This window comes from Akebia trifoliata, chromosome 6 (genome assembly GCF_017979445.1).
Source record: "Akebia trifoliata isolate Shusen 1 chromosome 6, ASM1797944v1, whole genome shotgun sequence".
Lineage (NCBI taxonomy): Eukaryota > Viridiplantae > Streptophyta > Magnoliopsida > Ranunculales > Lardizabalaceae > Akebia > Akebia trifoliata.
The window spans coordinates 26,333,213-26,345,293 of NC_141380.1; the positions used below are offsets into that span (position 1 = coordinate 26,333,213).

Genomic DNA, 12,081 nt, shown 5'->3' on the forward strand with positions numbered 1-12,081 from the left:
GGTGTCTACAGTATTATCTTTGATACTTTGTAAGTTTGGGGATATATATATATATAATAAGAAAGTTGTTGTGTTTACCATATTTATATTACTTTTTATCTAAATGGAATGAATTATAGTAGTTATGCTTGGGTGTTGGGTGAATTGCATCAATTCCATTATCTATGTTGTGTATGTGAAATTTTATCGAAATGTTGACCAAGTGACAAGGACTCTTTTATTATTTATGTTGTCTATGGAATTGCATAAAGTAAACTCTTTATGTATTGGTGATCTTAAGATTTACCATTTGTTTCACTATATTTTACTTGTATATTTGAAGTTTTTAATTTATTCTTTTGTGGTTTTTTTGGGTGGGCTTGAGGATCTTTGAAATGTACCCCAATGATCAATCTGAGCTGCATGAAACTACATATGGATCAAAACCTATTTCTTTCAAGAATAACTCCAAATCTATTGAAGTTAGACATTTTTTTTTTCTTTTCTTTATTTTCAATTTTGTTTTTGTTTTTGTTTTTGTTTTTTGTTTGTTTATTTATTTATTTGTGATGATGCAAATGCAGATGCAGAGAGAGAGATCCAATGTCAGGTCGAGAGTTAGGTCTAGATCCAATGTCATTTCGATACATTTAGTTTTTGGTACATTTAATTTTACTACATAGACTTTTTTTCCTATGTATGTTTTATGATTTCTTTTATAACTATTTTTTATTTTTAAATCCTCTAATGTAAAATTATATGTTTTACATTGTTGGTCTCAAGCCTGGATAAAGGAGGAGGGAAAAGGATCTTATGTACAATTGAAACATATACTTTGATTGAATCCTGGCCCATGACTCATATTGTATGAAACATGTATACTGTCTAGTGAGTATTATTGCCATGTCAATGATATTCCATCGTGTAGAACCTATAGTTGAGTAGTGAAGATAGTAGCCTGACAACTATTATGCTCATGCTTTCAGGAAGCAGCAAATAGAAAGGAGCCGCCACTAATAGGATGAGCTTTATCTCAAAACATGGGTTTTCTTCAACCATATTCTGAGTTGGTTAAAATGCCACATTTTTTTTTTTTTTTATCAGTATTGTGGTATCAAACCAAGTATATTATTGTTCATAGTTATGGCCATAAGATAACATCATTGGTTCTTGGTTTTTTTATGCAAGAGGTTCTGTTCTTTCTGTTAACACATGTTGATTCCCTCTTTGATGCTAACGTTATTGGTTATTTTTTTCCTCTCTTTTATTTTATCAAATACATTTGGTTAGGTAATTTGAAGGTTGATGCAATTGTTACAAGTTTACCCTTGGCTATACTTGTACATTGCATGGCTGTAATTTGATGAATAGGAACGTTTTGTGCCATTTGTTTTTTATTTATGATGCAAGTTTTCTTCCTTTTTTCATAATGAAGGTCTCAAGGATTCATGCAGATGTTTTGGAGAATTAAAGAGTACTTTACCAATATAGATATGCCTACTGATATTTTAATATTTAAGCAGAAATAGTGTATTTCAAATTTTATTGTTTCTATCAATAACTCTTCACTTCTATGAAAACTTAGTGGTAGCAATCCTAACAGAACATTTGGAACATGGAAATACAACACACATCTAATAAATTAAAAGCAATCGGTTTTGTACTAAACCATAAATGGAAATGGTAAAAGAATGGTTGAGATGGAAAATTACCAACTTGAACATTCGACACATATTTGGTCTTCTAATATGGGGATTGTGCCCACTTTTGGTTTTTGTGACCAAACATCAAATGGTGGTCTGATTCCCCTTCTTTTGTGCAATGTTCAACACCTGCATGTTTGAGCATTATATGTTTAATTCTCATGATTTTCATATAAACATATGTTGTCCTATTTTGCATTTTGTAGTTTTGATGGATGAATTGTGATTACTTGACCCTTCTTACTTAAAACTCTAGGTAGACCCTTATCTTACCATTAAAAGTGAGTCATTATGTGTCAAAAATGAATTTTAAAATAGATTTTAGTACTGTCCATTCACATCCAAACTCTTTGAATGGTAATGACTCCCAAATCCAAGTAGATGAGCTCAAACCTTCCCAAAATATTTCGAAGCCCATGTATCTACAAATGGTGTAAGCACAACGTGAAAAAAAAAAACCCATATTCAACAACCTAAGACTGCCGAATTTCATAAAATTTGATGGACCAAGGCATCAAAATTTTCATTGTGGTGTTTTTTCTCTTTTAAATAACACAAAACCATCAAATTAATGGAGGATGGGAGAAATTTGATAGATCTAAGCCATCAAATCTGGGAGCATAAAATATTTCAATGCCCTTGAGCCATCGAAATTTGGTTTCTAAAGTTTTGGGGCCTTGGCCCGTCGAATTTTCCACTTTTCATGTTGTGAGGTATATGTTGTCATTTGATCTAAAGGCAAGGAGATATTTATATTTAAAAGAAATTGAGGATTTGGGTCAACAATACTTAACCATTTCTCATTACAATTGTAAATATGTTGGAATCCAACTAGCCTGACTAACGTACTCAAGCTTGTACCCTAACTAACACTTTTGGGCATGCCACGTGAGGAAGGGGATCTATTATAGTTGATGACTAGGTACCTATCGGGTAACTAAAATGAGTCGTGTTGGATTGACTTCAAGATTGACCTCAATTTACACTCTGTTGGCGTGCAAGTGTGCACAGAACCATAGATGCTTTTCACTCGTATCTAAATGAAAAGCATATGTGGTTCTGTACACACCTCGACATTTTCAAAGTGTGAATTGAGGTCAATCTTGAGCCCAATCTAGCATTATTCAAAATTAGAAATGTTCTTACGAGTAGATAAAAAACGCGTTATCTCTGTGAAAAAATCACAATAGCAAAGATAACATAATCACACAAAACACAAGGATTTACGTGGTTTGATGATGTGCCTATGCCCAAGAAATAAAACAAGAACAATCATTATTTTCTCTCTTAAGTTTTATAGCCCTAGAGATCTTTATTTATACAACCGAGAGTTACCAGAACAAACAAAACTCTTCAAAAATAGAAAACCCCTTTAGAAAATACTACACGATTGTCTGCAACTCTGAGTAGCGTAACAAAATATAAGACATTTACACAACAATCTCACCAATGCAAGTGAGATACTCAAGCCCTGTTCATTTGAGATTCAAGAATTAACTTTTTGTTGTTGTTGATTTTAAGTCAAAAAAATCAGATAAATAATGTCTGTTTGGGCTTTTTAGGTTCTCGCGAATTTCAATTGAAACCCAAAAATAACTCCTAAAAGAAGTCTTCCAAGAGGGATTTTTTCAAATGATTTTTGCGGAAAACCAAAAACGTGAAACGAATCAAGTATAGTTACTAAAATACCCTTCATCTTTAATTAAATTTTCAATTAAACTTAACTTTAAAAAATAAAATGATATTACTAAAATACCCTTCATTTTTACCAAAATACCATTCATCTTCTAAAATATCCTTCATTTTTATCAAAATACCCTTCATCTTAATCAAAATTTCAATCAAACTTAATCTTAAAATATAAAAAAAGATTACCAAAATACCCTTCATCTTTATCAAAATACCCTACATTTTTACCAAATACCAAAATACCTTCATCTTTAATCAAATTTCCAACCAAACTTAACTTTAAAAAACAAAAAGAAATTATTAAAATACCCTTAATCTTTAATCAAATTTTCAACCAAACTTAACCTTAAAAAATAAAAGGGAATTACCAAATACCCTTCATCTTTAATCAAAATTTTAACTAAACCTAACCTTAAAAAATAAAAGGGATTACCAAAATACCCTTTATCTTTCAAAAGAGGATTACTACCAAAATACCCTTCATCTTTACTACCAAGATTAAAAGTAATTCATTATTACTACTTTATTACCAAAACACCTTTCATCTTTATGTGGATGTATGATTGTGAGTTATGCAGGTATTTTCATTATTAGAAAATTTTCATATGTTCATTTTTAAGAGGAGATGCTGCTAAAATTTTGATAGAATTATAAAATTTATAAATTTATTTAAATTAAAAATAATTATTTTTATAATTTTTTAATATAAATTTATAATATATATATGATCATTTTACCCGAATTCAACAATAAAAAGTTGTCAAACGAATATCAATTTTTGGTTTATGTACTTCTATAACAAACAAGCTTATGTTGGATGTGACTTTTCAAACTCTAGGCTTCTACTTCTTCTAGAAGCTAACTTTTGAAACTGGAATTGACTTTTGTAAAGAACAGACCCTCAATAGTTGGGATTCATTTGTATCCTCACTACAAGAAAAATTAGCTAATACAACGACTTTTTGTGACGGTCAAAGTTTGACCGTCGTTATATAAGATTTATTTCGCACAAAATCACTAACTCTATTAACTCACTCACTCACTCTCGCTGTACTCACTCACTCACTCTTCGTTTTCTCTGTCTCTCTCGTCTCAAACGAAATCTGTTTCGTTTTCTGTCTCTCTCTCTCTCGTCTGAATTTGAAAACGAATCTCACTCTCTCTCTCGTCTACAAATAAACGAAGCCTCACACTCTCTCTCTCTCGTCTGCAAATCGAAAACGAAGCCTCACTCCTCTCGTCTGCAAATCGAAAACGAAGCCTCACTCTCTCTCGTCTGCAAATCGAAAACGAAGCATCTGTCTCTCTCTCATCTCATACTCGACAGATCTGTCTCTGTCGATCTCTCTCTGCCTCTCTGCCTCTCTACCACTCTATTGATCTCTCGCTCTCTTGATCTCTCAAACACGTGAGGGTTCAACTAAACAGATCCGATCTGATTTCAACCTCAAAAATTTAGGTATGTTTTTACACATATTTTGATAATTTTTTTCTTCAGTCGATCCCTAAACCCTAGAATTTTCTGCATATTTTGTTGATTTTTCTGTATAATCTTAATTTCTATAGGGTTGATTTAAATTTTGGTTTGATTTCAAACCAAAATCCCAATTTCTATGATTTTAATACAATTTTTGGTTTAATTTCAAGCCAAGACACTAATTTCTCATTTTTATAGCTAACTAATATTCAATTGAACAAAAACAGATTTCAGGAGACCGTCACTCCCCAATTTTGCTTATCAAATCTGAGAACTCACTCAGATTATCAAGTTTACTCTCAGATCTGTATTAATTTTTTTATTTGCTTTAAGTTCAGATTAACTAAGCTTGTATATTATCTTAGTTACATTAATCATCTGTCTTTCATTTCTTTTGAATCATGTAATTAGATTTCTTTTCTTAATTACTTTGTAAGTTGCATAATTTACTTATATTGATAGTTTCGAATTTTGATTTTCAATTCCTCTTATTTGATTTTTGCGATTTCCTGACTTTTTTATATAAGCTTCTTGCACATATGATGAATCTGTTTGGACTGATCTTCATGATGTAATATTGTACAAATCTCATGATGGAAAACAGTTTTGGGCCCACTGACCATGTGAATGTGTTTGCACACTTGTTTACGACCATACACACCAAAATCAACTTTGATATGTTGGCTAGAAATCATCCATGAACCCATTACAGGTTGGATAAAGCTTAGCCTCAGCTGCATGTATGCCTGGCTAGCATTAGACATGTCTGTCCTAAGTCTGGCCATTAACACACCCCTAGTTTCCCAATTTTCAAATATTTTTCCTAACTTTTCAGACAACTTCTTTTATTTGTAACACAAATAACAAACCTGCCATTTGAAAATTGTGAGGTATATGTATAAGTATAATGATATTATAATTATTCCATAGTGACCAAGCTGAGTTCGGGAATAATTTGGCAAGGAAAAAATTGGGAAAAGCCAAGAAAATCAGGAAAACATTGAATAAATTAAAAAGTAAAAATATTTTTTAAACTATAAAAAAATAATATGTATTTATATATTAAATTATAAATAACACTTAAAAATGCTATAAAAAATGTGATTTATTCAATAACTATTAAAATCATGATTTAATCATACTTTTTTTTTTTTTTTAAATCGTAGATTTTTGTTACTATGAATTCTTCAGACAGCGTTTTATTAGATGTCACTTAAATTTGGTTTGGGTTATTTTGAAATACCCTTTCAATTTGTTGCGAGTTAGATACCATGCTTTTTCAAATTGATGACATGAATGAATTTAACTAAATTCATTCATGGTTGGGGCTCTTGAACCTGATCTATCGATAGGAACTGATAAAAATTAATAACTAAAATCAGTTTAGGATTTCAATTTTAGGAAGACCTTTAATAATTGCAGGTTGAGTCACTTGTCAACCTTTTCAATCAAATATATGCCTTTCCCCATCCCTTTTAAAGGGAGATAATTGGGTTTGATAGCGAATTTGTGATGTTTCCTTCTTGGTGAAATTATTTTATTAGTCCGAGGTTCATAACATCCCGTCATATACTTTTCATTGATATTTAGGGTACTTGGACCCCATTTAAGGTGACATTTTCCTATTCGGTCGATTATCCTAGATAGGATCTTGACCACAACAATCTTACGTCTCGTACCATGACCTTTGTGATTGTTTTTTTAATAAGGTGGGGGTATCCTACATCTTTTGGGATGTAGACTAATCTATGCAGTAACACTCATCCAAGTTGGTAAGTTTTACTTACCATGTGTTTTTGGTTTAAAGGTGACATTGCTGTGAAGCGGATATGCCGATAGATAAAAGTTGGATTCAGTTGCCTAGAGATACCCCTGAGTATGAAGCAGGAGTTATTAAGTTCTTGGATTTTGCATTTTCTCATTCAAGATTCGATAATGCGATCCAATGTCCTTGTGTCAAATGTCTCAACGTGGTGGTAAAAAATAGAGAAAACGTGCATGACGATTTATTATGGTATGGGATAGATAAGGGATATATACATTGGACACGTCATGGTGAGACATTCGAAGATGAATATATAATTGATGAGTCCAAAGAGGGTGATGATATGCAAGGAATGTTACATGATGCATTTGAAATCCCTAACTCTGATTGTGAAGATGTTAATGAGTCGAATGATGACAGTCCAGATGAGCCGAATGAGGATGCAAACAAGTTTTATGAAATGTTGAAAGCTGCCGAGACTGAGTTATATCCGGGTTGTATTAAATTTTAGAAACTATCTTTCATTGTAAAGTTGTTACATCTGAAATGTCTTAATGGATGGAGTAATAAATCATTTGATATGTTACTCGAATTGTTAAAAGATGCATTTCCTACTGGTGAAAAGTTGCCAAAGAATTATTACGAATCGAAGAAGATCCTGCGGGAACTTGGTTTACATTACAAGAAGATACATTCGTGCCCGAATGACTGCATGTTATATTGGAAGGAGCATGAGAATGCAAATGAATGCGTAGTGTGTGGTGAGTCTAGATGGAGATCAATTACATGCCAGTCAACTGAGGAACCTTCTCGTTCGTCTACAAAAGATAAGAAAATAGCTGCAAAGATTTTGCGTCATTTTCCATTAAAACCGAGGCTTAAGCAGTTGTTTATGTCTTCAAAAACAGCCGAGAACATGAGATGGCATTCCGATAGTCGTATAAAAGACGGTGTGTTGAGGCATCCAGCTGACTCTATGGCGTGGGAAACTTTAGACAAGGAGTATCCATCATTTGGTTTTGAACCTCGGAATGTTAGACTTGGATTGGCAAGCGATGGCTTTACTCCTTTCAGTTACATGAGTACTCCTCACAGCACATGGCCTGTTGTTTTGATTCCGTATAACTTACCTCCATGGATGTGTATGAAACCAACTTCTTTTATGTTGTCGTTACTCATTCTAGGTCCTAAGGCTCCTGGGAACGACATCGATGTGTATCTGCAACCATTGATAGACGAATTGAATGAATTGTGGACAGATGGAGTTGAGACATACGATGCCTCAAGAAAATAAAATTTTAAGATGCATGCAGCCGTTTTATGGACTATCAACGACTTTCCTGCATATGCGAACTTATCAGGATGGAGTACTAAAGGAAAACTTGCTTGCCCCTCTTGCCACAAAGACACTTGTTCAGTCAGATTGCAGAAAGGAAATAAAGAATGTTACTTGGGACATCGTCGATTTTTACCACTTGATTATAGATTCCGAAAAAATAAAAATTCGTTTAATGGAAAAAAAGAGTTGGAATATACACCAAAACCGTTGAGTGGAGAGGATGTGCTTAATCAATTACGAGAATACGAGCAAATTATTTTTGGTAAGGCAAATAAAGATAAGATTGGGAAGAAGAGAAAAAAGGATGATTGCAAGTTACCAAAAAATTGGAAGAAAAAAAACATCTTTTTCAATTTACCGTATTGGAAAGATCTTTTATTGCGTCACAATTTGGATGTTATGCACATCGAAAAAAATGTATGTGATAATTTGATTGGAACACTTTTGAACATTGAGGGTTCAACAAAAGACAATTTGAAAAGTCGTCTTGATATGCAATTAATGGGTATAAGGAAAGAACTTCACCCGATACCGGAAAGGGGAAAACTGTTACTACCGCCTGCATGTTACACAATGTCGTCACTTGAAAAGAAGAAGTTTTGTGAATGTTTAAAGGGTGTAAAGGTTCCAGATAGTTATTCTTCGAATTTTTCAAGATGTGTTCAGGTTAAACAATGCAAGATCTCAGGACTGAAGAGTCATGATTTTCATGTACTGATGCAACAATTTATTCCACTTGCAATACGGGGACTCTTGCCTAAGAATGTATGTTCTGTTTTGATTGAGTTGTCCACATTTTTTAGACAATTATGTTGTAAGGTACTCAGGGTGAGGGAACTAGAGAGTCTTGAACATCAAATTGTTTTAACACTCTGTAAAATGGAGATGATCTTTCCGCCGGCATTCTTTGATATTATGGTGCATCTACCCATTCATTTAGCTAGTGAGGCCAAGATGGCTGGTCCAGTGCACTACAGGTGGATGTATCCAATAGAGAGGTACTTGCACAGGTTAAAGTCATATGTGCGTAATAAAAATTATCCGGAGGGTTCAATTGCAGAAGGTTATCTTTGTGAGGAATCATTAACATTTTGCTCGAGGTACTTACATGGAGTCGAGACAAGATTCAACCGACTAGAGCGTAATAATGATAATGTTGATGTTGGCTCGAGTGGAATGTTATCAATTTTTATGGAAAATGGTCGTGCTATTGGAAAGGCTATCCCACAAATATTGGGATCCAGTGAGTGGGAACAAGCACGTCTTTACGTGTTGAACAACTGTAATGAAATTGCTCCATTTGTTCGGTAAGATAAATTTTTTCAAATTTACTTTTTATATATTCATAATTTTCATTATTTACTTATTAATGGAACAATTTATTTTATAGACAACATAGAGAGTTGATTAAAAACACTCATAACCACATGAGTGCGAAGGATATGGAGCGAAAACATATTAAAGAATTTTCCGAATGGTTTAAACATCACGTATGTATTCAATATCATGATTATATTCTTATTTATTAAGCACATTTCAATATATTTGTAACTTTAGTTATCCCATTTTCTAATCTTAAATAGGTTACTCAAATGCGATTACATGGTGAGCCTGTGGATGAATGTATCGAGAATCTAGCTTTGGGTCCATCACATAATGTGATTTGTTTTAAGGGATATATTGTGAATGGCTTTAGATTTCACACAAAAGAGCGCGATAGACAGCGAAAGACTCAAAACAGTGGTGTGTTCGTTTCTGCAGAGACACATAGTTTTGCAAGCGCAAAGGACATGAATCCGGTGACAGGCAATGTTGGATATTATGGCATCTTCAATGATATTTTAGAGTTGAAGTATCCTAATGGGTATCGAGTTGTTTTATTCAAATGTCATTGGTGGGATGTTTTGAGTCGTAGGGGATTCAAGCAAGATGAATATGGGTTCAATTGTGTGAATATTACACGGACATTATCTACTAATGAACCTTATATCCTTGCAAACCAGGCACAACAAGTTTTTTATATTAGAGACAACACTAATGATGATTGGCGTGTGGTAATAAATACGCAACCACGTAACCTATACAATATGATGCCTGAAGAGGATGTTGAAGAAGAGCCTTTCCAAGAGAATGAGAATGAGCATGAGTTGTACCAAACCGAAGTCGACATTGATGACGATATTGTCACTTGGTATAGGAATGATATCCAAGGAGTACTTGTCGAAGGAAATGGCGGTGATCATGACTTCATTAATGATGATAATGATGATGATGATGTTTAGTCATTTTGTTTTACTTCTTTTTTCTTATTGCTTGTTTTTCTCTTGAGGACTCCTTACCTATTTTTCAATAAAATTTGTACTTATTGATAGTTTGTTAAGTGAAATTTCCTTATAATTGGTGAATATATTGATTTTCATTGTTATGAATTGCTTAGTTAGATATGTCTCGTGGAGAATCTTCTAGAGTTATGCCATCCGGGGATGTTGGAGACAGTGTGAGTAGTGCAGGTATGATATGTTGTATTAAATTATTTTGAATATCATGTACTATCGTTAATGACATGTGCATTTAGATAATTTATCGTTAACATTTTTTTGTTTTGTTTTGTTATGATTTCATCTTTTTAGCTTCTACTAGCACGAGGAAGAGAGGCCCTACGCGAGGTGTGGGTAATTTTGGCCAGAAGATAGGTCAAAAGATGTCATTAGATTGGAATAAATATAATCAGGCAATAGGGGAGAATGCTAGTCGTTTTTCACAATTATTGGGGACTATTGTTAGGCATTCTGGTTATGCCCCTTTGCAATATAAGAAATGGGCTGACATTCCAAAGCATTCAAAGGACTCATTATGGCAAGCGGTCAAGGTAAATATAAATTAATGTGTTTGTCATTTTTTTAATTATATCATTATTTATTTATTTATTAAATTATGTGTTTTTGTAGAATAAGACCGAAATGGATGATTCAAAGAAGAAGTGGGTGATGCAACGTATGTCGGCGAGGTATAGAGATTGGAAGAATGATTTAAAGAAAGATTACAAAAAATATGAAATAGATGAAGAGAGATTGCTACATATTCCTACTGGCGTCTCAAAAGCTGATTGGACTTGGCTTGTCCATTATTGGAGTACCCCCGAGGCTCAGGTATAAATTATTACAAAATTCTTAACTAATCATTTTTAAAGAATGATTTGTTTGTAATGTTATTAAATTTGTGTAGGTTATCTCAAAAAGGAATAGCAAGAATAGGAAAAACCAAGTAATTAAACATACGGGGGGGACAAAGAGTTGTGCACAGTATTGGTCGGAGATGGTGCGTATTTATATGTTAATTATATATATATTTTAATATTTAAGTGACCTACGATATATACTAATTTGTTTTTTTTTTCATGTAATTATAGGCCAAGGGTAAAGAAGATGGTAGTTTACCTACCCGGGCTGAAGTTTTCAAGAAAATCCATACTAGGAAAAATGGGTCTTACAGTGATCCTAAATCGGCCGAGCTTATTGTACGTAAGAAGTCAATTGTAAGATAAATTATTTATTGAAAGATAATTACTAATGTATTTTTTTTTTACAGAATAATATGATAAAAAAACATAAAGATAGTGGCGGATCTGATTCTACACCCATAAGCGAGAAGATATTTACTGAGGAGATGGGACCAGAGCGGCATGGTAGAGTGCGTACATATGGCCTAGGCCCGACCCCGAGTTCGGTCTTTACATCTACTTCTAACTCATCTCGTAGTAGTACTTATGCCGAGATGCAGTCCCAGTTGAATGAGATGCAAAACACGCAAGTAGAACGTGATCGGCAATATGAGGAGAGGATTGCTGAGTTGCAAAACATGCAAATGGAACGTGATCGACAACATGAGGAGAGGATTGCTGAGCTACAAAGGGAGATGCAGTTGCAGATGCAGATACAAATGCAGATGCAGATGCAAATGCAAAGAGAGATCCATAGCCAAGTACAGAGCCAAGTCCAAGAGCATATAGCCCTATACTTTCGCACCGTGTTTCCTAATAGTCATCCTCCCAGTCAATGACCTTGAAAGTCAATTAGATACATTTAGTTTTTTGTACATTTAATTTCTCCACTTTACAGTTTTTTACATA

At 33.5% G+C, this 12,081-nt stretch overlaps 2 protein-coding genes across 3 annotated transcripts; both read left to right on the top strand.

Annotated features, from left to right (window-relative positions):
• Positions 1-6,677: 6,677 nt before the first annotated feature.
• On the top strand, positions 6,678-7,907 carry LOC147400545 (uncharacterized). Its single transcript, XM_086444605.1, has 2 exons — positions 6,678-7,107; positions 7,216-7,907. The coding sequence occupies exons 1-2, from the start codon at positions 6,678-6,680 to the stop codon at positions 7,905-7,907; spliced, it is 1,122 nt and encodes a 373-aa protein (XP_086300731.1).
• On the top strand, positions 6,810-12,077 carry LOC147400546 (uncharacterized). 2 transcript variants are annotated; one of them, XM_086446234.1, is made up of 8 exons: positions 6,825-9,259; positions 9,343-9,442; positions 9,536-10,462; positions 10,583-10,821; positions 10,901-11,101; positions 11,178-11,270; positions 11,362-11,469; positions 11,541-12,077. In XM_086446234.1, the coding sequence occupies exons 3-8, from the start codon at positions 10,396-10,398 to the stop codon at positions 12,009-12,011; spliced, it is 1,179 nt and encodes a 392-aa protein (XP_086302360.1). In that variant the 5' UTR covers positions 6,825-9,259; positions 9,343-9,442; positions 9,536-10,395; the 3' UTR covers positions 12,012-12,077. The 2 variants fall into 2 exon arrangements, with proteins under 2 accessions (XP_086302359.1, XP_086302360.1); XM_086446233.1 differs by lacking the exons at positions 10,583-10,821; positions 10,901-11,101; positions 11,178-11,270; positions 11,362-11,469; positions 11,541-12,077 and having other exon boundaries at positions 6,810-9,259; positions 9,536-10,400.
• Positions 12,078-12,081: the final 4 nt, after the last annotated feature.